The sequence below is a fragment of the Columba livia genome, chromosome 9 (genome assembly GCF_036013475.1).
Source record: "Columba livia isolate bColLiv1 breed racing homer chromosome 9, bColLiv1.pat.W.v2, whole genome shotgun sequence".
NCBI classification, from domain to species: domain Eukaryota; kingdom Metazoa; phylum Chordata; class Aves; order Columbiformes; family Columbidae; genus Columba; species Columba livia.
In genome coordinates this window covers 13,180,847-13,207,185 of record NC_088610.1, presented here as the reverse complement: position 1 = coordinate 13,207,185, position 26,339 = coordinate 13,180,847, and the positions used below count along the sequence as shown (strand labels likewise).

At 43.4% G+C, this 26,339-nt stretch overlaps 2 protein-coding genes across 7 annotated transcripts in view; both read left to right on the top strand.

The window, feature by feature from the left end:
* The window catches only part of ATP13A3 (ATPase 13A3), a 60,569-nt gene extending 45,722 nt beyond the window's left edge, over positions 1 to 14,847 (top strand). For 5 of the 6 annotated variants that reach the window (XM_065073892.1, XM_065073895.1, XM_065073893.1 and 2 more), the window contains 10 exons: positions 490 to 532; positions 628 to 737; positions 1,593 to 1,689; positions 2,304 to 2,376; positions 3,189 to 3,366; positions 4,017 to 4,204; positions 4,597 to 4,685; positions 4,876 to 4,956; positions 8,823 to 8,912; positions 10,440 to 14,847. In XM_065073892.1, the coding sequence (XP_064929964.1) occupies positions 490 to 532; positions 628 to 737; positions 1,593 to 1,689; positions 2,304 to 2,376; positions 3,189 to 3,366; positions 4,017 to 4,204; positions 4,597 to 4,685; positions 4,876 to 4,956; positions 8,823 to 8,912; positions 10,440 to 10,637 (1,147 nt within the window). In that variant the 3' untranslated portion in view covers positions 10,638 to 14,847. The remainder of the gene's footprint in view (positions 1 to 489; positions 533 to 627; positions 738 to 1,592; positions 1,690 to 2,303; positions 2,377 to 3,188; positions 3,367 to 4,016; positions 4,205 to 4,596; positions 4,686 to 4,875; positions 4,957 to 8,822; positions 8,913 to 10,439) is intronic. The other variant, XM_065073894.1, reaches the window with a different exon arrangement.
* A 511-nt stretch (positions 14,848 to 15,358) lies between these two features.
* On the top strand, positions 15,359 to 20,442 carry GP5 (glycoprotein V platelet). Its single transcript, XM_021300529.2, has 2 exons — positions 15,359 to 15,543; positions 17,783 to 20,442. The coding sequence occupies exon 2, from the start codon at positions 17,809 to 17,811 to the stop codon at positions 19,732 to 19,734; it is 1,926 nt and encodes a 641-aa protein (XP_021156204.2). The 5' UTR covers positions 15,359 to 15,543; positions 17,783 to 17,808; the 3' UTR covers positions 19,735 to 20,442.
* Positions 20,443 to 26,339: the final 5,897 nt, after the last annotated feature.

Sequence of the window (26,339 nt, the reverse complement as noted above, 5' to 3'; positions counted from 1 at the left end):
GAAAGTTTCAGACTTTTCATGGAGTTACAAATGATTAATAACTAAACTGACTAACAAGTTTTATAAGTCTCGTTGCTTGGCCTAATAAACAAATCTGTCAAATGTCTCTTGTGTATTAAACAAGAATTAATGGGATGGCTCCTGTTCACATATGGTCAGTACATCACTGTCTGTTGGTGTGAGGCCTTGCAGCCATACAAAATGCTACAAAAGTCTCTTTGCCTGGAGCAGAGATGCTTTAGACGACCTTGGAATGACGAAGGGCTGATAACCATGATTGGTTTGATTCACCTAGCTAAGGCATGTTACTTTTCTGTCTACTTCCTTACATGTAAAATGGCAACAGTAATTGCTTTTAGCATTAACGATCACTTGTTATTATGCAAACCCTGAATAAGTCAAATAATATAGAAGTATTTAATGAAATTAGCGAAGTAGACTATGATTAGGGAATGGTCCAGAATACTGACATCTGTTTGGTTTTTATAGTTATTATGTGGGCATGTGTGGAGATGGAGCAAATGACTGTGGTGTAAGTATTTTTATTTTCCATACTGAACTGTTCAGTTTAACTTTACAGCTGAAAGCAAGTTTTTAAATGTTCTCTATTTCAATGTTACCTGGCAGGCACTAAAGAGGGCGCATGGTGGTATATCTTTGTCTGAACTTGAGGCTTCTGTGGCATCACCATTCACTTCCAGGACACCTAGTATTGCCTGCGTGCCAAAGCTGATCAGGTAATGCCACTTACTGTGAGCTTAAATGCGTCTGTGCAACTCATTTTGCATACCCTATATTAGTATATGTTTGATGCTGTAGGAAGCCAGTTTGAATTAAAGAACAAGCCATATGAGCCATTAATAGTTCTTTCTTTACTGAAGGTACTCTGAGCAAAGGCTTGCCATAGCATGACATCGTTCAGTATTTTGTTATAAAACGTTTTGTCCATGTAAAGTTAATTTTTTAGAGCATGAGCAAGCTTCTACACATTAGCATGTAATTTGATGTCTTAGTGACTATGCTAGTTTCCAAAAAGGCTATGTGTAATTGCAAGCAGTAAAATTCTTTGGATAACTGCTCAGCACTATAGGAAGTAGAAAACAAATTTTCTAAATAGGGTTTGACCAACTTCTGATTCAGGAATTAGAAGTTAGGTAATAATTTTGGATAAAGGTCAGCCAGAGAAGAATCTAATTAAGTCTGTGTGGAACTGATGAAGTAATGCACAATCAGAAACATTTCTGAAGTCAGCAGCTCTGTGGCTGGCTGCATGTTCATTCAATCCAAGATGTAAACTAGCACTTCATAGAAGCTTTTGCAAGCAGACCTTCATTTTAAAACCTCTATTGGAAAACCACATAAAGTCCAAAAAACACTGAAGTAAGGTGGTGGCTCAGTTCAAAAGGAATGCTCACAGCTTCGATGTACTTGAATATGTACCATTCTGACCCCTTTTTTCTCTGTGTGTCTTCAGCCTAATGTTCCTCAAAGGGTTTGTTGATGTGTTTAATCAAAGCTAACATTTTTCTAAGCAGAATTTAACTGCTTACACAGAAGGCTTTCTAGTTACCTGATTGCATTTGTTTTGACAGGGAAGGCCGTGCTGCTTTAATAACATCTTTCTGTGTGTTTAAATTCATGGCATTATACAGCATTATCCAGTACATCAGTGTTACTCTGCTGTATTCTGTAAGTATTCTGGAAGTGCTTAAGCATTATTTAAAAACTGACAGCATTTTGAAATAACCTAACTTTATTTAAAGGGCAATGCTTTTCCTTTATGTAAGGGTTGAAAAGAGAGCAGCTTGCAAGTGTTGAGTTAGGAGAGGGAAAAAGTAAAGTGGAGTATTTCCTGTTAATATGATTTAATTCACAATATGGTGTGTGTATTTTAATTTGTATTCTGAGTAAGTTAAACATGCAAAGTATTAAAGGACCTTTGAGGTGGAAATTTTGACAACTTGTATGTATATGTATTAAGATTATGGTGCTTAGAGAACCGGGCCTAAGCTATTATTTCATTGGTTTGTGAGATTCAGTAATATAAGTTTGATTACAAATTTCAGTTACTAATAGCTTATGTGTCTTGAAACTCAAAATTTTTTCATACCTTGATACTTCAGGAATTCATCTATATGAACTGTAGAGTATTCAAGACTCCTGCAGATGAAAGAAGCCAGTTTGACAAGAGACTGTCTCATTTATAAAGAGAAATTTAAAGAATTAATGCCATAGGAGTGTCACTGTCGTAATTTCTTCACACCAAGAAACACCCTAATGTTTCAGTTGTGATTTCTGTCTAGATCCTGAGCAATTTGGGAGATTTCCAGTTTCTCTTCATTGATTTGGCAATCATTTTGGTGGTTGTCTTCACTAGTAAGTATTGTGTTGAATTATCACTGCTGGCTTTTATAAAGCAGTTTTTGCTTGGTCACATTTTCTTTAATAGCTAATTACGTGCTGTTTGGAGCCAGCACTGTGACATACAGTTAAGATGTTACAGCTACTGGAGTATATGCATTAAAAAAGCCAAACCACTGTGTACTGAATTAGATTTGTCTGAAGTTTGTGAAATGTCCTCCTGTGAAATGCAGGTTGTGAAAATAAGTTCCTAACAGTACAGGAAGTTATAAATATCCACTGACATGGGGAAACTGGTTTTGGAATCAAAACAGGAGTTTTCCCAATATCATCTTTCACATGTGTTTTGATTTCTTGCATTTTTAGTTGAACTTCTGTCCACAAGATGTTATACTTGAAAAGTATTGTCTAGTGAAATATTTAATTCCACATATGAACCTACCACTAAGTTGACTGTCTAACAGTAGAATTTTCAAGTTTATTAGAAACTGCTTCTTTGAAGCAGTGGCAGACCAAAGCTGAGGAGACGAGCTGTAAGTCCAGACACAGGGAATTTGGCCAGACACCCCTAATTCCTTAAGTCTCATGGCCTCTATTATTGTTCACTGCTGTCCTGTGCTGCTGGGGTCACCAGCCAGTAGAAGGCACTGTGACATTATTCTAGCGTCTTATATAATCTTTACAAGGTGGTTTCATACTTGCAGTTCTGGATTCATTTTTAAAGTGATGTCATGAGCAAGCCATTCTAATTCCACAGAATGGGAACAGGATAATTCTTGAAAACCATAATGATGTAATGTGTAATTTGTTTTTCTTTCTCTTTGCAGTGAGTCTGAACCCTGCTTGGAAGGAGCTTGTTGCGCGAAGGCCCCCATCAGGGCTTATCTCAGGTCCACTTCTGTGTTCCGTTTTGTCTCAGATCATCATCAGCTTTTCTTTCCAAATCTTCGGGTTTTTGTGGGTTAAACAGCAATCCTGGTATGAGCCTTGGACCCCGGACTCTGAGTAAGTGTTTCAGTGGCTCCGTGCAGGATACAGTGATGACTGGAAAGCTGGAGGCAATAATTGCTCTCTTCTTTATTGACCCCCTTTGGGGACGTTGTAAATAAAGCTTCTGTGTGGCAGCTTGTTAGCTGGATTTTTTTGTGAAAAGCATACTAATATGCTGGATTTACCAATGGCTGAAATGCAGAATTAGGTCGAAGCCAGACTGTGTGGTCTTGAAGACTCTTCAACCTTGGGACAACTGGGATCGAAATTTTAAATTAACTATTCAGACTCTTCTATATTATAAAGTCTTGTTTTCTGTTAGAGTTCCAGTAAATCAAATTCATAGTTGTGAAAATGAAGAGGTGTTTTAGATTGCAATATTTTCTTACCTGTCTGTAAAGTGTATGTACAGTGATAGTTTCTAAACAGTTCATGTAGTTAACTGACAAACTGGAAGCATAAAAGAACTCAAAGCTCAGAATTCGCAGAAATTGCTGCCTCCCTGCCACAGTTTTGAGTTATTTCTTACTACTTGCAATAGGTTTTCAAGCATGAACTTTTTTTACTACTGTATCAATTTGTTCTGTCATTACTTTTGTTATTAAGTAGGCCTTGTTTTTGTCTTCTCCTTAACTCACCGTTAAATGTCTTTTTTTATGTTGTAGTGCATGTAATGTATTGGATGCCACAAACACCAGCTCTGCAGGTGGTGGGAATGAGACTCTTCATGATGAACATAACATTAAAAATTATGAAAACACAACTTTGTTTTTTATATCCAGTTTTCAGTACCTCATAGTGGCAATTGTCTTTTCTAAAGGAAAGCCCTTTAGACAACCATGCTACAAAAATTGTAAGTCCTTTCTTACTGTATACAGTTCTATAGTAAAACTCCAAGTGACTGCACACTTGTTTATTCATGGCTCACAATTCTCTTGTGCCACTTCAGCAGTAATAGTGTTGCTGGGAGAACATAGCACAATTATTCTCTGATAATCAGAGGTAGAAATAGGAAAATATTAAACTGTATGGATAAATTTGTGTTAATGGTTGCTTTGTTTGGAGAAGTGTATGTGTGTATACATTGTAGCTCCACAAGCGAGCCAGTGAGAAATTGAGTCTAGCCTTCTGTCTCCTCATGGCTAACAGTGCAACTTGTGTTGCCAAAATCCCATGATACATGGGACAACTATCTAAAACTGATTGTGAGATGGTCTGATTAAAATACCTTTTCTTCTTTTACAGTTCTGTTTGTTATATCTGTGATAGTTCTTTACGTCTTCATATTTTTCATCATGTTGCATCCTGTTGAATCTATTGACACGTTTCTTGAGGTAAGATTCAGCAGATGTGCAGGTGTCTGTACTTCCTAGGGTAACTGATCGGCTGCCTTTTGGGCAAGCTTGGGCCCTTTAGAGCATTAACTTCACATCTCTGCTGGGGGGAAGGGAGAATTTGTAACTCTGAGCCTGGTGTGTTCACTTCATGTGTGTGTTGCTAACCTCTGGCAACTTTTTCTCACAGCTCGTGTGTGTGCCATATGAGTGGCGCCTAAGAATTCTGGTCATCGTTATTCTCAATGCAATTGTATCTGTGCTGATGGAGGTAAGAAAATCCAATGGAAAAAATGCTTGTCTGTTAAATGTGTTTTTTCAGGGTATGTGTTTATCTTTTGTTTAGAAGGCCTCTCTTCACAGCATGCCAGTGTAAGTGGCCACTGTTAAGCTTGTATTCCTAAAAATGTCCTTGTAGGCTAGATTAAAGTTGTCAAGGATTTCTGTGTTAAAGGAATAATTTCTAAAACTCTTTTTAATTAAAAAGGTGGAAAAAATTGAAAGACACATACATTATTTCAGCTGTTACGTAGCTACTCTCAGCATTTATTTGCTGTGTTAATTCAGTTCAGAACAACACTACATATGAAAGAACTATATAAAATCCTGGGGAGAGCCCATCTTCATTCAGCTGGATCATACGCATAGCTTATTGTTCAGAGTAATGCAGATCTATATAACTTGTTAGTCTAATCTGATCCAAGTACAGATGTTCATGCAGATCTGCTTTTTCCAGCCCTGAGCTTGTTCAGAGTCCTTCACTCTGGATTTTGACCTCTTCTGCTGTGATTCCAGGGTTAGTGTGGGCAGAAACAGGCCCTTCCTTTCATCCAGGTTCCTCCGTGTTGTTACCAAGAATCAAAGTCTGACAGATGCGTTTTCCAGAAGCAGTCTGGATCCAAAGTCAGTAATTTATTCCTGTGGTTAGTTGTTCTCCCTGTTAAACCGATGACATTTTTCCAACCTGAATACATTTAGGTTTTGGTTGCAGCCATTAGTCACTTTTTTCCACAAGTTGAAAAAGCCTTTCAACATTATCTAGCCCTTGCACACTACAATTACCTGCTTTTACTGAATAACATTTTCTGCAGCTTCTAGTCAGTATTTCCATTAATGTATAAGGGATTGCTGTGAAGGTAACCAGCATAATGTTTGCTTGGATCATACCATTTGGCCTTTGAAGATTATTATGCCGTTAATATTCTTTCCAGCTGACTGGTTTTTTTTTTTCCCTTTTATTAGTGACTTAGTAAAAATAAAAACAAACTTTTTTTTTTTTATACTTTGATCAAAATTATCAAGGCTTTGTGTTCACACTGTTGTTCCAAATAGAATTTGCAATATATTCTATTATGTTGCTGCCTAGTGGAACATGTTTTTCAGTGCTTTCACATGATAGGGAATAATTTGATTTTTCCAAAACATAGCAGTAGACGCAAATATCTTTGGCTTTTGCCTTGTTAACAAGTTTATCCTCTCCTAAAGATCCTGTGCCTTTCTTACCTTGTCTTGTATTTACTCTAATGCTGCTTGTGATGTTTTCCTTTATACCCTTTAATTATTTTGTTCCTTTGTACTACTAAACTCTTAGTAGTTTTCTTTATGCCTCCTTTTTGTTGAAAGTTAAATTTTGTGTATATTGATATCTTTACTACTGAAACAAAATAGTTACGCTGAAGCTGTACAATTGTGGCTTTTTTGTCTTCCAGTAAATTTAAAGCAAACCTAGATAGAAGTATTTTTTTCCTGTTTACTTTTTATAAGTTGACGTTTTTATTACCACCTCTGGGAATTCAGCTCTTTTTAAGCACTAAGAGTATTCCCTGGAATTGAGCTTTTTGTTGATACGTGGAGTGTAAATAGGTGGTGGTTGCAATTTTCAGTCCAGTGTTAAACGTTACTGAGTGAAATAAACTTACCTTCTGCTGAAAAATTGCTTTGTTCTGCCAGTGATCTTTTTAACTTTTATACAACGTGGTGATGTTTCTGTTTGGGAGGTGTAAGAGATCTGGTAGAAAGTCTGTACAGTGTGTCAGTCCAGGTACCAGCACATGCCTCTCGAGGACAGATGGTTCTCCTCTGGTTTAAATGTTCGTAAGGTTCCACTCCTGGGCCTGTTGCCTCATCAGTCTGTAAACTTCTGGATTTCTACTAAACATAACCTAAGCAATATAATTAGGGTAGAGCATTTGCTTTCACTCAGTATTTCAAACCCCACCCCACTCTTTTTCATATGCAGGTCTGCATTAGCATCTTTGAACACTTTATTCACCTGTCATTACCAAAACTGGTAGGGTGATTTGTCACATTCCTTTTAAGCAGGCTTTTACTATTTATCTTGTTGCCCATACTTTAGTAGTGGAGCAGAAGTACCTATGGAATTTAGTTTTCTTGATATTAATTGTTTGGGACGTTCTGCTTTGGCTTAAAACCTTTTTCTTCCACTTTCACTGCTAGTTGAATGCTTTGCTTAGACAGAGATGAGTTGTCTTGCTCTACAGCACGTCCAACAGAAGCATTGGCTAGTGATCTCACATCCCGAACCTTGTTTTATGATACACACTTCACCTTCCGTAACTTCAGCCTGCTTTTGTCCCTCCATTTGAACTCCATTTGTCCAACTCCAGCAGCATGACCTGAGGCTCCCTGAAGCTTTTTGGTGCAGTGCTGACTCATTGGGCCCAGTGCATTGTGTAGAAATCACAGGCTATTTTGTTCATAGAATATCCGGTTGGAAGGGACCACAGGGATCATTCAGTTCCAGTACAGCTCATCGCCTTTCTGTCCTTGTGTGCCTGGCTGGATTTGCTGCTCCCTACACTTTTCACTACAGTGTTACTGGGTACCACAGGTCATGTTCTGAGTATCTAGGAAAAGCTGCTGGTGGCATCTCCTTATTTCTTTTAACAAGGTACTCTATATGAGTGTCACCTAGAGTTTGTGCTGCTGAGACTAATCCCTCAATAATTGCCTCTTTAAATGTCTCGTAATTATGAGATATATGAGGGATTGGATGTCTTTTTTTGTTACACTTGCCAGTTTGATGCTTTTGTGTCACACTATTACCCATATGTAGTTTCTTCATTGCTTCCATGACAAGAATAGTTTCTGTGTCCCAGATGTATTTTCTGAAGTGCTGTGTAAAACTGTTGTTCCTTCCATGCAGGTGCCAGACTAGGTTCACCAAACATGCATATTCTTCCCACCAGATGATAGAATATATTGCACAACAAAGGCAGATCCCAGCAGATGTTCCTCCTTAGCCTTGATGCCTTGTATAGCCATACTTAAGCCAGACTGGCTTCAAAAATGAACATCTAACAAGTTGAAGATTTGTTGGCAAATGCTTTCTAAAAGCACTATAACGTTTGGATATATAATAAAATCATAAGCGTTATAAAATCTTTTATAAAAGTCTGGCTAACCAGCTCCCATTTCTCAATGGCAGGCGTTGGTCAGTTGTTCAAAATGGAATCTGGCCAAAGATCAGAGTTGTAGGCTCAATGCCACAGAAGATGCAGGTTCACACCTGTGTTGCCGGATTTGTTCAAGGTTCTCAAGTCCGCCCACACAGCTGTACGAAAATAACCAGATGTACTGAACATACTGTGCAACTTCTGCCCTCTTTTCCAAAATCTGGAACAACTCCTGCAGAATTCCTTCAGGCTTCCTGCTGGTGGCTCAGCTTTGCCACCCCATGGAGGTTTTCTGGGAATGTCACTGGTTGAAAACAGCCTACGAACAAAGCATAGCTCCAGCATGAAGTACACTGTCGCGTTAAAGATGGTTTGAGGGGAAACTGCTTTAAGCACTCACGTCTGTGGTGCTTCACAGGTTTTTTAGAGCATTGAAACACATTTAAAATGTGTATTTATGATTTTTACCTGTATCTATGGATGCAGTTTTGGTCATTGTTGATGTTGATTTAAAGTACATGTTCATATTCTTAAATCTCATGTGAGCACTTTACGAATTAAAATGTTTGTCACTTAAGTACTGAAAAGTAATGTAAATTCTCCTTTTTACCTGGCACTGAATTAGTTATGCCTAACACAGTATTTCAGGTTTTATTTGTAATGTGCACGCTAATGATCATTAGTTTCTTTAATTCTTCCCGCTCACTACAATGTCTCACAGAATGTCCTCCTTGATATGATCCTTTGGAAGGTTGTGTTCAATCGAGACAAACAAGGAGAATATCGCCTCACCATACCCCAGCCGCCTCAGGTTGGAGACTAGTCTTTTGCTGTCATCATTTGAGTGCATGCAGATGAATTCAGTTTTGTCTTTTTATGATCTATAAGTGTCTGTTGCCTTATCTCAATCTTAGGACTGTTTAAATTAGATTTCTGTAACTAGAATGTTAAAAGGAAAGGCTTCTGGTTTTAGATTTTTTTCCTTGTTGACTCTTAAAGAATTTAGCTCTGTATGCAAGAACTGCCAAGCAAACCCAGAGAATTGCTTTTAAGACTTTTCTCACTTCATCTTCAGTTTGCACATTAGCAAATTTTGTTTGTGATGTCAGGAGTTAGCATGCTAGGACTGGAAACATCTTGATTTGCTTGGAAGCAGAATTGCTGGCTCTAATCCAGTTCTTTATGAAATTATTTTGGTTTAGAGTTTTAGATCATTGTCTGAGAGCAGTAATTAACATGTACAAATGAAATGAAACAAAATAGCAAATAAAAGTACGTTATTACTGCTTCTGATGGTTTAGGAGACGGAAGGATTTGGCTTCTACTGTTCGGGTGACCATGAATCTTGGCCTGGTCTGCCCCTCTGTCATGAATATGTGAAGGAAATCTATGCAAATTCCATGAAAACTTTTTCTTTAAGCCTGTCAGCTTATTACTTGTAGCTAGTTGTACATTTGTTCCTGCTAGAATTACAATGGTTTATTTCTCAGCACTAAATTTTATTAAACATATTCACTTCAGATTTAGGCTTGTCCTTTTGAGGCTGTTTGAGAACAAATTGCTTTGTGTTCACTGAAGAATGGAAGTTCTGCTTAAGGCTCGTGTTTGGATCAGTTCACCAACTGATAGAAATTCAGAGCATGAAGAAAACCATAGAAGTGATCTGCATTAAAATGTCAGCCCTGCAGACTGTGGGTGCTTTCTGAGACACGAGAGGGGTTGGTTCTGTCTTGAGAACGAGGAATGGTGCTTCTCTTATCCAGCTAGTTAAGTTGCATGCATTTGGGACCGGGAGAGGAAAAACAGGAAGGAAGACTTAAGTTTAATAATTTGTGTTTCTTTTAATAACTATTAATGTGTGTAAGACTTAGGTTTCACAGTATCAGCAAGGTAAATTCAGCCACTTTTGGCTGGTTGGCTGCCTTCAGTTAAACGAATCATTGCTTAAAAAGTGATTTGAGACTCTGAATTTAACTGCTTTTTCTAGACCAGCCTTTTATTTTTCAATAGTAACATCGTTTAATGGTGCCTGTTATATCTGTGTTTATTGAAGCTATTATAAAATATGCAATAAAGCTGTTGGGGACCTTAGATGTTACAACAATGCAGAATACTCATTTTTTCATAATGTTTTAAAAATGTTATTGCTACCATAGTATAGAAGAGATGGTATAACAGACAACTTTCTGTGCTATACTTTCTAGGTCCAATGTGACAAGGAAATAATAAATTAGAAACTAATAAAATAATAGTTTTTCTTCTAGAGATTTGCTGTGTTGTTAGTTATATTAATTTGTTCTCATGATAATCCAGTTTCCAAATCTCTTCACTTCTGCAGGAGTCTGTGGTTCGCTGTGGAGCCTGTTTCCTTTCTTCCCTGTTTGGCTGTAGAGAGAGGACACCAAAAGCCAAGTATATGCATCTAGCTCAGGAACTGCTGGTTGATCCAGAATGGCCACCAAAACCCAGAACAACAACAGAAGCGAAAGTACCATCCCAAGAAAATGGTTCATATCAAATCATCACTGTAACGTAGCGGTGGATCGTGGTGGCATGTGTCTTTAGTAATGTTCAGAAGAATGTAATTGTAAGGCTTCGTTTGGAATTGCGGTGTACTAAAAATGTCAAATTTGAATGCAGATGTTTCCAGCTGTGTTGTCTCTCGGAATACAAAGTTCAGAGCCAGACATCTTATGGCTATACATTTTAAAAATGTAGGTTACCTTAGGCAGAACAAAAATGATTGCATTTCCTTCCACCTTCTTTCAAATTTCATTATTCCTAAATGAGATGTATTTGAAGGTTTAAACTGCAGGGCGGTTAAAACAGGTTCACTTGCTTTGCCTGGAGTATGTCAATCATTGTTCTAACCTGCTTACCTGAGCACGTGTTCATGTAAACCCTATGATGTGACGCTTTCATGGTCGTTCCGGAGGCACATGTTAACCTTGTCATGCCTTTTTTTTGATATTCACTGTCAAAAAGCTTTGTGCCTCAGAACAGCTCTAAAGTTTTGGTGTGTGTACCTCTGAAGTTTGTCCCTGCTAGTAAGGAGTGTTTCCAGGTGTCATGTTTGGGTTTTAAGTTTAATTCTTTAGTCTGCCACAGCAGGAATTAGGAATGCTGTAGAAGCAATATGCTCTGTCCTTTAGAAGAAAGCACGTTGCTTTCAAGTGGGTTCTTCGCTTCTGTTCTAGCTAAACCCCAAGGAGGGGCTTAGGTGGCCTCCAGAGGAGGAGGCACTTGGCTACACTCAAGTTTTTGGAGAAGGAAGGCTAGAGAATCTTAACACTTTCTTCTGACTCATGTTTTATTACATTTAGCTATGCATTTCTCCACAGACCTTGCTTTTTCCAGCAGAAGGGTTGGATTATCCCTTTGTGCACCAGGTTTTTTTGTAAATCTTAAGATAATTTTCCTGTATCCCTTGAAGCAGTGAAGGCAGAGTTACTGCTGCAAGGGAAATGGGGGTGGGTGGGAGGAATATTTTCAAATGCCCACGCTTGGGATTTGTGCATGTTAAGAACATATGCATTTCAAAGATTCTGCTGGTATCTTAAGCACTATATGTAGCTGTATGAAACAAAATTAAGATTAAATAGATGAGCTAAAATCTGTCTTGCTGCAGAACTATAAGGCTTATGTGGATTTTGTTTATTGAAGAACTAAAAAAAAAAAGAAAAGAAAAAATGCTTGCATCACCAATAATGCTGCTTAAGCACTTGGGGTAGTGATACATCATTTTGCCATTAGGCGGTGGCAAAACACAAGACCACTAGAAAAATAGGTGTGCAAAGATGTAGAGGCAAGCATCATCTTCACGTTCAAAGCTTAAAACTTTTGTTAAAAAAAAAAACACAAAACAAATGTATCTCCAAACCATCTTCACCTTGCTAATCTTTCAGAAAAGTCGTCTTTGTTGTCTTTGGGAAGATGATAAAATATCGCCTCTTGATCAGTCTGTTTTGACCAGGTGCAGCTGACTGGTTCAGAGTCCTCCCGGCTTTGCGGGGGGATCTGTAGAAGTCACAGTTCTGTAGAGATCCTTTAGAGAAGGAAGACGAGTCCTTTAGAATAGTCATGGAAGGAGGGCCCCAAACTTTCTGGTTAGCCGGGGTCATTTTGAAGTGTGTGTATTCTGATGATGGAATTTGAGGTTTTGTGTTTGTGGGCTGGGTTGTTTGTTTTTTTTTTTTTTCAATTTTTATTTTTTTAAATTCCTGTGGACACAATTTCATTCCAGCATTGTTTTAATACGGGGAGTTTTTCAGGTCAGGCCTAATTCCCTTGCGCTGTCCTGTGAGGCAGAACGACAGTGGCCCCCACTGCTCACGTTGTGGTTTCTGCAGCGCTGAACGCACTGTGCCAACGGGGAATTTAAAAGTGGTGCTAAATGGTTTGGAAGACTTTTTCCTAGAACTTGGGTGTTGAAGTTGTTAGTACTTGGTCCTCAGAAACAATATGCATATGTTGTACTATCCTCCAGTCCAGCTGTCAGCTCTTTTCCTGATTTTGTTGTTGGTTGGTTTTGAGGAGTGGAGCAGGAGGAAGGGGGAAGTGGTTTTCTTAGCACTCATTCAACAGAGCAATGTAAAAGTCTTATTATCGTGGCTTCTTATGGTCATAAACATTGAACAACATTGGTAGCTTTGACGAGGTTGTGGACTTGGATAAATCAATCAATCATGAACTTAAATCCATTGGCTAATTTCTGGCGATGTTGATTTTACAAGATTTTTGTAGCATGGAATAATTGATGAAGAATAATTCTTAGCTGCGTAAGTAACATTCAAATTTAAAGAAAAATAATATTTTAGTTGAAAATTGTTGTGAAGCTATGCATCTTGGACCTGGGAGCTGTGACTTATCCTTAAACTCATGAGCTTTTGCTTTCCATTTCATTGGCCATTTTTAGCTTGGTTGTTCCATCAGAAATGAAAGAAAATATTTGTGTCTTTCCCTTTTACATGCTTTTGCTTAATACTTTCTCTAAACTGATAAGTTCTCTCTTTGGGTTCTGAAGCTACTCTTTCAGTCTTACTCTGGTTTATTAGACTTATCTAGAAAGTGAGGAGGAAACAGCTTATTAAGGTGGGCTTGTCTTTGGAGAACATCTTGGGGAACTCTTACTAAAACTGAATTTGCCAAGTGTCTCCACTTGATTGAGTGACTAATGGGTCACGAGCCCATTCAAGTGGGCTATTTTGCAAGTGGAAGCTGGTTTCCTCAAGGTATGTGTTCAGAGTTAGTAAATGTTCTTGAGGTTGCATGCTTGAGCTCTGACCTATTTGCTTCTGGTGCTTGGTCAAGAATAATAAATCAGCCTTTCTGAGAATCCTTCTTGTTGTTGCAAGTTCAGCCACAAAATGAGCTTTTGCATCTTCTGCGTTTATTGGGATTTATGCCTTCCTGCCCAAGAGCCGAGCTGGGCCATCTATAATTGTTCTCTTTATGAGCAGTTTAGTTTTTCTGGTTTTCAGAAATGCAGCAAACTAGATCTGCACTAGCGTTTTCAGTTTCTGCTTTGACGTAAGATGCAATTCAGTTCGTAGAGAAAAAAATCTCTGCAATGTTCGTCTTGGAAGCCTAAATTCAGGTGAACAGACCAATTTAGTGAGCTCCACTAGATACCTGGTAGACGTTTTCTTCCTGCTGTATATTTTGGCCTTACATCGAGGAGTTTGATTTATTATTAAATTATTTGTGTATGCAGACTTTAATCTGTACCTATTTTACTTTGATGTATTAGGATTTGTAAATATTACTGATTTTTAAATATTATTTATGCACATACTTAAAGGACTGGTCTATCCAGAAAAGCAATTGCTAAATAATAAATGTTACTTTTTAGAAATAAACCGCAAGATCAGTAAATTGTATATCCCTCAGGGTTATTTTTAAAGTTGTTTTTTTTCCTCTTCCCTTCAGACTCAATTAGCAGTAACTCTAGTTTCATGTACTATAGGACTAAATCTACTGTAAAAAGAAAATGCTGCGAATAATGCTTGAATAGAAGCGGCTAAAACACCCCCAGAACTAACTGTTCATATTCATCGTAACTTTAAATTGGAAACTCTTACTGCTGCACTTTTGAAAGTTGTTGGATTTTTAATTCTATTTATTTTTTTCTTTCTTCATGAAGGTTGTGCTGAACAGTCATCCCAAATTGGGTAAATAATCCTGTACTGTATATGTGCATACAGTATAATACTAAGCAGATGTGGAGTCCTTTTTATGCTGCAGATTTTTAACGCTTATGTTGGTCATCACAAAATGAGAGAGCTGAAGTTCTGTAGGATTTCTCCCATGAAATTCTGAATTGTAAACTTAGGTTTTTGTATGTCTAAGGACAAGCTGTGGGGTTTTGACAGTTTTTAGAGTCTTGAATATGTTGATTTTATACAGTAAAGCTTCAGGTTTTTAAAGCTATTTTCAACAAACTGCAGCTTGTTTGATAATTATGTGAACCAGAAACTACTCGGTTTGTCATTAATTCATCAAGCCTAACACAGATTAAAAGGTTCATTACAGTGCTCTCTAGAAGCTCAGCTTCCTTTTATTTTTAGATCTGAAATTATACCATGTCTTTGTATTTAAAATGTGTACTGCTGCTCTAGAATGGTACCCTGTTGTCAAGAGGCATACATGAATAACTGTACAATAGAATTGTAAATAGACTTGTAAATCATTTTTGTGACTGAAGCTCTTTGAAAATAAAATTAAAATGAGCAGATATTTTAACTCTTCTCATCAGTTTCATGGAATTACTTTTAATTATTTATACAATTAGATCCAGAGTGTGTTGAAGAGCGTGTGTCTGGTGAGGCGGGTGGAGCAGGATGGGCGCAGTGCGGCTCTGCTGCAGCGGGATGATACTGACCGTGCTTGTGCCTCCTGCCTTTGAGAGACATTTGAAAGCCAGACCTTGTGCATGCGATAGCAGCTCGTTTCACCTTGCGTTATCCAGCTGTTCCTTCCGTTCTTTGACACATGGGGGCATTATATTGGAAAGTCTCTTGGGCAAAGGTTTCTGGCTGTGAGCTGTTGCCGTTGGCACAGTCTTCTCAGACAATCACACAGAAATGAAGACATCTTTTCCATCCTGCAGCTCACCTTCTGCTTAAGCATTCATTGGCAGAGCACATTATTCTAAACTTGAAGACAAGATACTTGAAATACCTAGTTACTTAATTACAAAAACTTAATCTTTCAATTCCAAGCTCATATTTTGATAACTTAAAGCTTTTCTCCCTTCAGAATCTTTCAGGCTTTAGGTTTTGTTGGCCTGGGAGTCCAGAGGACTTGGAGGAAAAACAGAAGCCAAATGGGTCAACCCTGGATTGCTTATCCAAAGTGTTAAGTAAAAAGACTCTTCATTCCTTCCTCAAATTGCTTTGACTCCAGTCCTGCAAGAAAGTAGAAGTGAGAGCAGCCCTGTGAAGGTACATATCAATCACTTGGTTCTTTAAAGTAGGTGGGTCCACTCCTTTAAAACCTAATGCACCTGTGTAGCAGACTGAAACCGTCTATAACACATCTGAAATTTCTGACCGTAATTCATGTTGAAATGTAGATTTCTGACTTTACCCAGATTTGCATTGGTTGCTTGAAACACATACTCCAATATCACTGTCGAACAAGCTACAAGTGTGTTTTGCGCTGTTGCGTGTGTGCCTTCGAGCCTTCTCCTGTTCCGTGAGTGTTCTCAAATTCTACATTTGGAGTTGCCTACAATCCGTGGAAGCGGGTTGCTTACACAGCTAAATGTAGACAAAATCTGCTCTGAAGCTTAAAATGTTCGTTGGCCTTTCACAGTAGTTACGCAAATACGGGTGAAAGTGTTATCTAGAGGATGCGCTTTGCTGTTTTACTTCCCATTTAAAGTGCAGAATCATGGTGAAGCCTGATTGCCTGCAATGCTTCTAGTAAGTTCCTCTAAAAACCAGATAAACTTTTAAGGTACAGTCTGAAATTCCTTTTTCATGCTCATATGAGTTTAGAAACCTGCAAGAAAGTAAAAAAGTTAAGCACCATGGTTAAGCACCACCCCCACTCTGCCTGTGTGCTGAGGCGCTCGGTGCCGGCATCCTGTACTCAGGGACAGACTGGCGTTCGGGTGTGTTGAGGTGATGGTGTCACTAGTGTATGAGAGAAGGCTGGTTTTCAGGTGTGGGGGCTACTTAGGAGGGTGAGGTTCTCTGAAAGATTCTTGTTTGACATGGAAAAGTCATTTGGAAGGGTGAAATCTCATGGCCTTTTTTTGGTGACTTACAGTCTCATTTGAAGAGTTGTAGGAAGGCCAGTGAGGGTTTGCTTTGCAGCACCACGTTGCTGGTAGCTGACACCACTAGATCCTGTGTCCTTCCATTCCCGAGGAAGGGATGCAGATTTTACCAGTCTGCCGTACTCTGAACCCAACCAAGATTTATTTTTTTTTCCTTTAAAAAGTACTCCATTTTGCTTTTTTTTGATGCAGCAGCTGGTTCTGATCCGTGGTGGTGTGTTCTTGTCAGCAGTTCAGGCACGTGAGAAGCTCTGCTGTCCCACCTGACTTCTTTTTAAGTGACGGTGCTTGTCCCCATGTCTGTTTGTGGGGTTGGTGTGGGAGAGCTTCATCCTCGCCCCCAGAACGGGTGTGTTGGGATGGACCCATCCCAGCTTGGGGGTGTTGGCTGTTCCAGTTGTGTCTGCAGAACTGGTCCCAGCTGCTGCTGCTCCTGCTGCTCAGCCGGGCGCTCGACTTCCAGGTTTCTGGTACACTTGGTGATTTCACTCAGAAAGTATTTCTAAACTGTGGATTTCTGTTTGACTTGCTCTTTTAAATATTATCATTATAGCTACAATGATTGCTTTCCTGTTCCTCTTTTTGTTTGGAAATCTGTACAACTTTCCAACTTCTTTGTATGTTTCATGCAGATCTACCTGTATTGGTACAGCTTGGCACTTCTTTCCTCTCATTTCATCGTGTTTTTAATACCACTGATAACTTAATATTGTGTTAAGCTGTTGAAATGAGACTGGTCGGTTATCAGAGGCTCGCTGCTGTCCTGTGCTACTTGAGCTCTTGTGTGTTATTTCAGGCTATGTCAAAAATAGCCTGTTGCTTCTTGTGTGTTCTTGGGCTGTTCCAAGAAGTGATCTCTTGCAAATGCGGAGAGATGATCTAACAGAACAGTGTGCTGTTCTGCTTTTGGCCACTTAAAATACAGGACACCCTTTTAACCTCCATTATCTATTTTTGCAGGCTAATCTTTATTTTTAAACCTCAGGTAACCTACAATTCAAAAATATCGTGGGTGCAGGACCTTTTGATTTTATTTTTTTTAAGCCTTTCTGCATGTAACTGAATATAGTGCTTTTCTGTTCAAATAAATAAATGCCTTATGACTACTTAGAGTTTCATCATGTTTTTCATATGCTTTTATTATAGTTGACTAGTACAAATATAAACTAGGAATACTTGATTTACAAAAGTGCTTTGTCTGTACTTCTCAGTGTAAGGTGAGAGCACTTCAGAAATATTTGCAGTCAACAGTAACGGAGATTTTGAATTTTGCTTTCAAGCCAAGAGAGATTTCACACACATTTTTGCAGGCTTTATGATATATTCACACACCTTTGGCTGCTAAATTGTCAACTACCTGTGATCAAACCCTGATTCTCTCTTATCTCTTGTAACAGCTAATGTTTCTGGCACGTCAACGAGGATGTTGGTGTTTCATTTGTCAGTGATGATCGAGCTTTTCTTCCAGTTGGATGCATCTGTTTGTCCTGAAAAGTGTGACTGCTCTTCGAAAAACGCAATTCATTGCTCTGGTCCCCACATAAAAGACCTGGAGTTGTTAAATCTGCCTTGCAACATGACGGCGATTCACATAACGGACACTAATGTGACGTACTTACGGGATGTTTTTTCTAGGATGGTGGAACTGCAGCATCTCATCTTGTCTTCAAACAACATTTCTCTGATTTCACCAATGGCTTTTAAAGGCTTGAGAAGGCTAAAAGCCCTCATATTGCTGGATAATAAGCTGGTTGAACTTCCCCCAGAAGTGTTTGATGACATGGTACAGCTTCAGCAATTGATCATTGAAAATAACAGGTTGAAATCCATCGAAGAAAATCTGTTTGACAGACTGGCTAGTTTGGAGGAGCTTTTCTTGAACAAAAACCAACTCACAGCACTTCCAACTGGTGTCCTGAAGAAACTTGCCAAACTCAAAGTACTGAATTTGTCGAGAAATTGTTTGGCAGTGCTGCCTAGAAATATATTTAGTGCATTAACCAGGCTTGAGAAGCTGATTCTGTATTTTAACAAGCTGTCTTCAGTAGAGTCTGGTTTGTTTGATAGCCTGAGGGAGCTGCTGGAACTCTTCCTGCATTCCAATAACATCCAGTCCATTGCTCCTGATGCATTTCATTGTCTTCAGAAACTGAGAATCCTGACGCTCTCCAGAAACAAGCTTGAGGTTTTGCCTCCTGGGCTTTTTCTGCACTTGCATGACCTGTCTAAATTGACCTTGTACAAGAACCCCCTCAAGTCTCTTCCAGAAGTATTGTTTGGAGAAATGAGGCATCTTGGTAGCCTGTGGCTGTATCACACAAAGCTCTCGACAATACCAGATCTTGTGTTCAGTAACTTGACAAATTTAAAGCTTCTTGTGCTGAGTTTTAATCCAGAGCTTAGTGTTCTTCCTAAGAACGTATTCAGTGGTCTGAATGAACTGCGGGGCCTTTCTCTGCATACAAATAATATTTCCAGTCTGCCAGAGGGCATCTTCCAGAGCCTTCAGAAACTGCAGAACATTTCCCTGTTCAATTCCAGGCTTGAGGCTCTCCCTAGAAACCTCTTCCACAATCTCAAGCACCTTCAGAAAGTTTACCTCAATAGCACTAAGCTGCAGTCTCTTCCTGGAGAAATCTTTACTGCTTTACCTGAGCTGCAAGACGTTTTCCTTGATGGCAACCCTTGGAAATGCGATTGCCAAATTCTTGGCTTCCAAGAGTGGCTCCAGAAGAGCAGGGAGATAGTTAGAAATGTGCCATCTCTGATGTGTGACAGCCCGCTGGCCCTGCAGAATGTTTCTCTTGTGGCTCTAACAGATGATCACCTGAAGTGCCTGCCAGCCACAGCCATTACAGACCAGGTGTTCAGCTCAACTTACTCCCCGGCTTCAACTTCTCTTGTGACGGAGCACTTGACATCATCTCGGGAGACTGCTGTAACTGCAGTGTCTGACCTGGACACCAGCACACCCACATCAGCGCCTCTTGCAGCTCCAGGTTTTACCTACTCACATGTTGAAGATGTTGGACGGCCTTGGTTTCATGTCTCAGCTCTTCCAACCCGAGCTTCTCCCAGCGTTGTAATAGAGACTGACAGTGTCAGAGGAACAGATTTAACGACTCTTGCCTGGTGGGATGAGCTGCCAGCCCGCAGGAGTGCCAAGCCCTATTTTAATACCAGAGTTGCTTATTGTCAGCTATTCTTGTGCCTTCACACTTTGATTTTAGTGCTCCAGACTGTAACCATTGTGCTCAGTCTGTATGTGGTGGGTAAAACCAGGCAGCTCTTGCACTCCCGAAATACTCTTACTCAGCCTGTGGTTCTGATAAAATTTTTGAGAAGGTAGAGGTTACCAGTCAGAGAGAGGATTAGAAGCACTGTTTTGGATGCATTTTGAGTATTTGGGCAGTTCAAACTTGATTCTGATGTGGATTACAAATCTTCATAGCAAGAACCATAAAGACCTTGTTTTCACAGCATCATGAAAATGTACTTTTATGTACCTTACAGGGTTTGCCAAAAGTAATCACTGTGCATTGCTACAGCGCTCGGTGCGCGAACTCAGAGGGAGAGCTGAAAGAAAACCTGTGGTCACCTCTGTGTGTGGTACTGGTTTCCAGCTGTGGGTTGCGGGCCTGTCCCTGCCAGACACCCGCCTGCTCTCAGAGGGACGTGGCTTCAACCGTGCTTTAAAGGTTGGTCATGGTACTCCAAGTGCCTTATACCACCTGCAGTATTTTGTCTCCTTGTTGAGAAAAGAAATAGTGTTTTGAAGGGGAGATGCTGGAAAAGACCTTTTCAAAATAGAGGTGGGGGCAGAGCGATATGGTGCAAATGTCTTAGTTTTTGTTTTCTGTCCTCAGCCCCTTCCCCGGGTATGGCAGGAGGAAGGGGTACCATTTAAAGCTAGCAGTACTTTAGCTTAGCCAGAGGAAGATAAATAAGATGCCGGGCTTGGAAGTATAATCTTGAGGTATTTTGTTGTTTGTTTGTTTTTGGAAACTTTGTAACATTTACTACAAGTATATATTTTAAGTAAACACTTTCATCCTCAAACTTTGACCAGTGGTCTGAACTCACTGCGTGATGCCGTGAGTGTTTAAACCAGCGTGCCGGCCGGTGCCCGGGGCTGGGGCTGCAGGGGAGGGGGCTGCTTTGGGAGCTGGTCTGGACTCAGCTGGGCAAGAAGGGGACGGTCTCTGCTGGGCTTGGCTGCCAGGCCATAGGTGTGCAGCGGTGTGGCAGGGACTCTGCCTGACCTCAGTGCCCTGAAGTGTCACCAGCTTTAGTGAAGTTGACCGGGGAACGTAGCCCTCTCCATCACATTGTTGTAGGCAGTAGCATATTCAGTCTCAGTACTTGTTACCTTTTCTTGTTCCATAGTATTACTGCCTGACTTCCAGCCCTTTCAAGTGTTGATATACAAAGACAACGAGGCAATAGTCTGGGGTTTCCATCTTCATACTGAAACGTTTTTTAGTATTTTGAATGATAGGACTCTCTTTGTAAGTAGATGGGCAGCTGTCAGACTGTGTGCTTTGGTAGCTCTTGGATTTCACTGTTAGCTTTTATCTTAACTATGTGACTTAGCTTGTTCTTAAAAGCAGTGGTGGTGTGCTCAAAACCTGGAGCTGGATTGAAGTGCCTCTGGATGTGGTTCCCTGGCTCCTTGGGCAGACCCTGTGCTCTGGGAGTCCTTTCACAGTCTGACTTTCTGACTATTGGGGTTTTTCCTGCATGGCCTTGAAATGGCACTTCACAAGCCTGAGCTGAAGAGAGCTTGTGTTTGCTGCAGGTTTGCGGCTCGTTCCCTGCTGTGTGCTCCTCTAGGCAGTGAGAATAAAATAAACTACAGGCTGCTTTGTTTCAGGGTGCTCTGCTGCTGGATGTGATTCCTCTTCTGGGCTGTGAAAAGAAGCAATGTGCTTCTATGGTGTTAAATAACCATTGTCTTGATGGTGAGGTTTAAGAAAATTTAGCCAGCTTGGTTAAGTAGTAGGTAGAGCTACCTCTGAAGAGGGAGAATTGCAAGTCACTACAGCTGGTGAAAAGCGAAGTTGGACGAAATTCATAAACAGAAGCACCAGAATATTTGTTGCAATACATTTAAGAGAAACACAAAGCCAACATGAGGCTTTCATGGTGGTGTTTCTGGGTAGTTACATGCTAGTGCTGAAAAGGAGGCAGTTGTTATAAATTTAGGTTCTTGGTTGGGCAACTGTAATGACCACTTAGTGTTGTTCCAGCTCCAGCACCATCGTACCAGTGCCACGCAAGCATCTGCTCGCAGCAGGCAGCAGATAAGTGTAATCTGGACTGGCAAGGGTGAGGCACTGAAGAAATGCACTCGTGGCTGCAGGCGCTTGGATGCACACTGTCTGATTTCTGAGAAAAAGCACCAATTTGATCACCATATGGGTGTATGAGACCCCGATGTCCGACTTCTGGACGAGCAGCGGGTTGGAGGCAGCTGCCAATCCCTCTGACCCCTCGGTTGGCCCCCCAGCCGTGCGGCGGGGCCAGCCGGGTCTGTGCTGCTGCTCTGGCTCTTGCTCAGCAGTCGCTGAGCTCTGGCACGTGGGGGCTTTGGCAGCGGCCGCGTACAGTCGAGTGCTCAGAGGAGGATGAGTCGTCTTCACATGCTGTCATCGTGAAGGCTGTCATCGGGCTTTCCCCGCTGGAGCCAGCCGGGGAAGTGAAGTCACCAGACAACAAAAGGCTGGAGCAATAAGGGCCTGGGGTGTTCTACTAATTCTTCCTCTGAGGTGTCCTGTTTTGAGCTGCCTCTCATTCATTACTCACTGCCCAGCATTGCTCAGCCCTTCCGCCAAAACTCCCTGGCCTGGGAAATCTAAGAGTATGCTTATTTATATCCCATCTGTTTTGCCCAGAGAAGGGATGATATTCCAGGTCAGCACGACAGGGCTGTGGCAGGCAGGGAAGCAGCTTGGAGTGCTCCGTGGAGCCCTGTCTCCAGGTAGCGTTGCTTTGTTGGTGTCTGGAGATGCCGATGGCTTGCCATCGCCAGTGTATTGGCAAGGGTTTTCCCAGTCCCTGCAGCCCACAAATTCACAAACTGCTGCCTGGCCTCTGTCAGCAGTCTGGACCTGGGGACAGTGGACTGGAAAAGGTTGGGGATATCTAATCCAGAGAGGTCGGAGGTCCAGAGAATCCTGGCTGCTGGGAGAGGGGTGGATGCAAAGCACGTCCACACTCAGCAGCTGAGGGGATCAGCCCTTGGCTGCTGCACGGGCCTGGGCTGCAGAGCCATGGTTGGCTGCCCTGCGTGTTAACCAGACCTCTGAGTCCCAGAAGCTGCCTTGGGGAGCGCTCAGAGTGCATCACCGAGGCAGCCTGGCTGAGGGTCTTCTGTAACTCACTTGGTTCCCTCAAACACTTGTTCCTGCAGCAGCTGCTCCTGCTCTCTCTGTGTTGGAGCAGTGAGACCCCCTGGCTGCTGTGCTGGGCCCTGGGAGCATGCAGCGTGTTTCCAGCCCGATGTCACCGCAGCTGCTGCTCTCCTTTGCTTGTTGGGACTTGAGCGCGTGGAGTCCCCTCCTAAGAGCCTGAAGAGCAGGGTGGCAAGGAGGGAATTAACTGCTGCTGTAGGTGCTGGCAACTCTCTGCCTGCTTCCCAGCTGCCGCGGGACCCTTCAAAGCCACCAGCAGCCATGTGCTGTACTTGTGTCCCCTGCATCTGCCCTTTCCATGTCACCTCTGCCACAGGAGGCCAGTAGCTGCTGGAGGGCCCTTGTTGCTGCTTGCAGAGGGGAGTGAGCTCAGGCAGGTGCCTACTAACTGCAGCTCAGCCTCGCAGCCTGTAGCAGCAGGATCGGAGCCTGCACCTCGGATTCTGCCTCTCCTGGCGGCAAAGGGAAGGTGGTGGTGGCAGATGTGCTTGGAGGAGATGCCCAGCAGCATTCTGTGGTTCAAGAGCATGTGTGACTGCTGGCTGCGAGGCAGGAGCTCTGGGATCCTCTGTCTGACGTTACTGAGCGTTGGCTATGTCTCCCCCAGGCCTCTGACCAGCACAACTTCCCTGGGGAAGCTGATTCAGCAGCCATGATATCAGAGCACAGTATTTCCTAGGGATGACAGAATAGCTGGAAGGAGATGCAGCCAAAGGCACGTACCCGTGGGACAAGGCTGGGGTTGCGAGTGTTTACAGGCTGTAAAAGTGATCAGGAAGCCTGAAGCTCCTGCTTTGCCCCTGCTCCAGGCAGAGACGGGCAAGCTATGGAGGTATTATGCTTCCATTTTCTTAGCTGGCATCTGGGTTCGCATCCCTTTCCCTGCTGGGTGTTCACGGGCAGATGAGCCCTGGCAAAGCCTCCTGCCTGGGACATGTTGGATGAGTCCTGCTCCAATGCGGGGTGAGGGGTGCTGCTACAGCGGCACCCAGAGACATCCCCACACGGGGCTCGGCCCCTCCTGTGCAGTCGCTGCCATGATGTGGCAGACTTCCAGCCGTGCCTTTGTGTCTCTAGACGAAGAGACCGCAGGGCGAGGAGCCAGTGAGGCCTGGCAGCAGCTCCACTGCCTCTACTGGCTCCCCCCAGGCACTGGGGAGAGGTGGGGCCCCTTCCCCTTTGGGGAGTTGGGAAGGGGTCCCTGGGGCATGCCCTGGTGCCAGGGATGGATTGATGGAGAACAGGGAGAAGCTGATCCGGCAAACACCCGCAGTGCATGAGCAGGGCCAGCCCACCGCCGTTTACTCCTGCTCCAGCCGGTCCTTCCCCCCTCTCACAGCGCACATCGGACAAGCTCTTTCCGCTTTGGATTATCTCTCCAGGCGGACTTGGCCACAGGCCCCACATTCCTTCCAGCCCAGCGCTGCCCTGAGCCCGCGCCAAGCCCTGCGTGCTGCTGCTATCGCTCGGGGCTGGGGCCAGGGCTGAGCCTGGAGGAGATGGTCCTGCTGGCCAGGCGAGCCTTGCTGGAGCTCAAGTTTCTAAACACCATGTTCCTTGATCTCCAGGAGGGTTATGGTGTGTCTCGTGCTGGTGCGCGGATGGAGGTTAGCCTGCTGGCCAGCTCTGCAGCCCGTCCAGGAGTGACTGGGGCTGCTGTTCCTCCCCAAAGCTCCCACTCTGCACGAGTGCTTCCCCAGGGAAGGCAGGACCCATCCCCACCCCTTGCCCCAGATGCAGATGGGGCAGCCTGGAGCTGTGAGCAGCGCGGCAGCCCTGGCCTGACTTACCTCAAACCATGAGGGCTGGATTGCTGGCCCTGTGGAGGAGCTGTCTAGTTTGGGCTCCTCGAAGAGTTAAGGGGGTGTGTGGTGTGGAAGGGACTGCTGGTGTCTCTCTGGGTGGGGGGTGGGGACCCACCACCAGTCCCCAGGTTACTTAATGCACCTTCCTTCACCCCTCAGCTGTGGTTTGAGACTACGCGTCCTGCTGCATGGCTTAGGCCCAGGGGTGACCCCCCATACTGGAGCACCAGAGGACCCTCTCCCCTAACCCCAGCCCTCCACCCTCCTCCTCTGCTCAGCAGAGAAGAGTTTGGCCCGATGCCCTGGGCCAGACGGTCTCTGTGAGCACCGGGGGCCACAGTGAGGCTTTCTCATAGCGTGGGGGGTGGCTTGCAGCAGTGCAAAATAACAGGGGGGTCCCAGCCCTGCACTGTGGGGACCTGGGGAGGTCCCACCCCTCCCAGGGGTGTGAATGCCGCCGGAGGTGGAGGTGTACGAGGAGCAGGGGCTGGGGCTGCTGGGCTGTGCAGCCCTGCGGCGTGGGTGAGCGTGTTCAGCTGTTTGGCAGATGAGCAATGCACCGTCCCGGCCAAGCCCGCAAGCTGCTAATTTTAGTGATTACATGATTTTTTCCAAGCAGTCTCGAGTCTCTTGGTGATTCAGAGCCGCTCGGCTTTGCTGCACCCCAGCCTTGGGGATGTGCTGGAGGCCTGCCAGCATGGATGGACCCATGACCGTCCTGCTCTCCAGGAGTGAGGTGAACCTCCCCTAAAATAGGAGATGCTGCTGTTTGGGGGCTCCTGGGACATCTCTGGCAGGGCTGTGGTCAGCATGAGGCAGTATCATGGTTTGGGCAACAGGTCACAGGACGGACAGGAGCCCTGGTGGGGCTGCGAGCCCTGACTGCGTTAAGTGCAAGTGGCTTGCAGTGTGGCGGAGGGTTGCCTGCTCCTGGCCCTGCTGCTCTCCAGGAGCCCCAGGCAGGGTTACGTCAACACGTGAGGGGTAACTAGCTGGGACCACTTGCCCCAGGACCTCCAGCTCTCCTGTGGGATCAGCAGCACGTGGAGAAATGCCTGCAGAGGGTGCTGGGGGCTCTCAGGTGGAAGGGCAGGGGCTGGGCTGCAGGGCAGCACCACACACTCTTGGCTTTTCCCTTCATGGTGGCGTCTGGCCTTTGGTGAGGCATCAGAAAGTTGTTTGTGCAGGCAGCAGACACTGAGGAAAAATGGGGGCTCTGGGGAAAGGAGCCACCCCCCCCAGCCCAGCTGTGACCATGGATTTTTCTCCCAGCCCCATCTCATGAGGACACAGGGGATGGCAGGTACCCATCCTTGGGCTCCATCGTCCCCTTGGAGGTGTAAGGACAGGGCAGTAACACCTCATGCATTCTCAAGTGTGGTCTGGGGGATTCAGGCTTTCTCTGACTGGTGCGGCTGTAGCTGGGGAAGGTCCCCAGGGCACTGCTGGACCCTGAGACTTTCCCATTGATTCTGGTGCTGTGTGAGCTCCTAGCTATTCTGAGTAGCAAAACACTTATCTCACCCCTAATGACATCCGCATGCTGTCTCAGGGAACTGCCTCTCCCCTCCAGATGTGCCGAGTGCGTCTGTGCTGCTGTCCCAAGCTCTCACACCCCCTGCCCCTCTCCCTTTGTGTGCAGCCTGGAGCGAGCTCCTCTGCGCTCCCCTCCGCAAGCATTGCTCTCTGTGCTGCGGGTGCGGTGCACAGGCTTGTGCCGTTACTCAGCCTTGCTT

Coding starts and splice junctions, on each gene's coding strand:
- GP5 (XM_021300529.2), top strand. CDS start 17,809: ATGTTGGTGTTTCATTTGTCAGTGATGATCGAGCTTTTCTTCCAGTTG.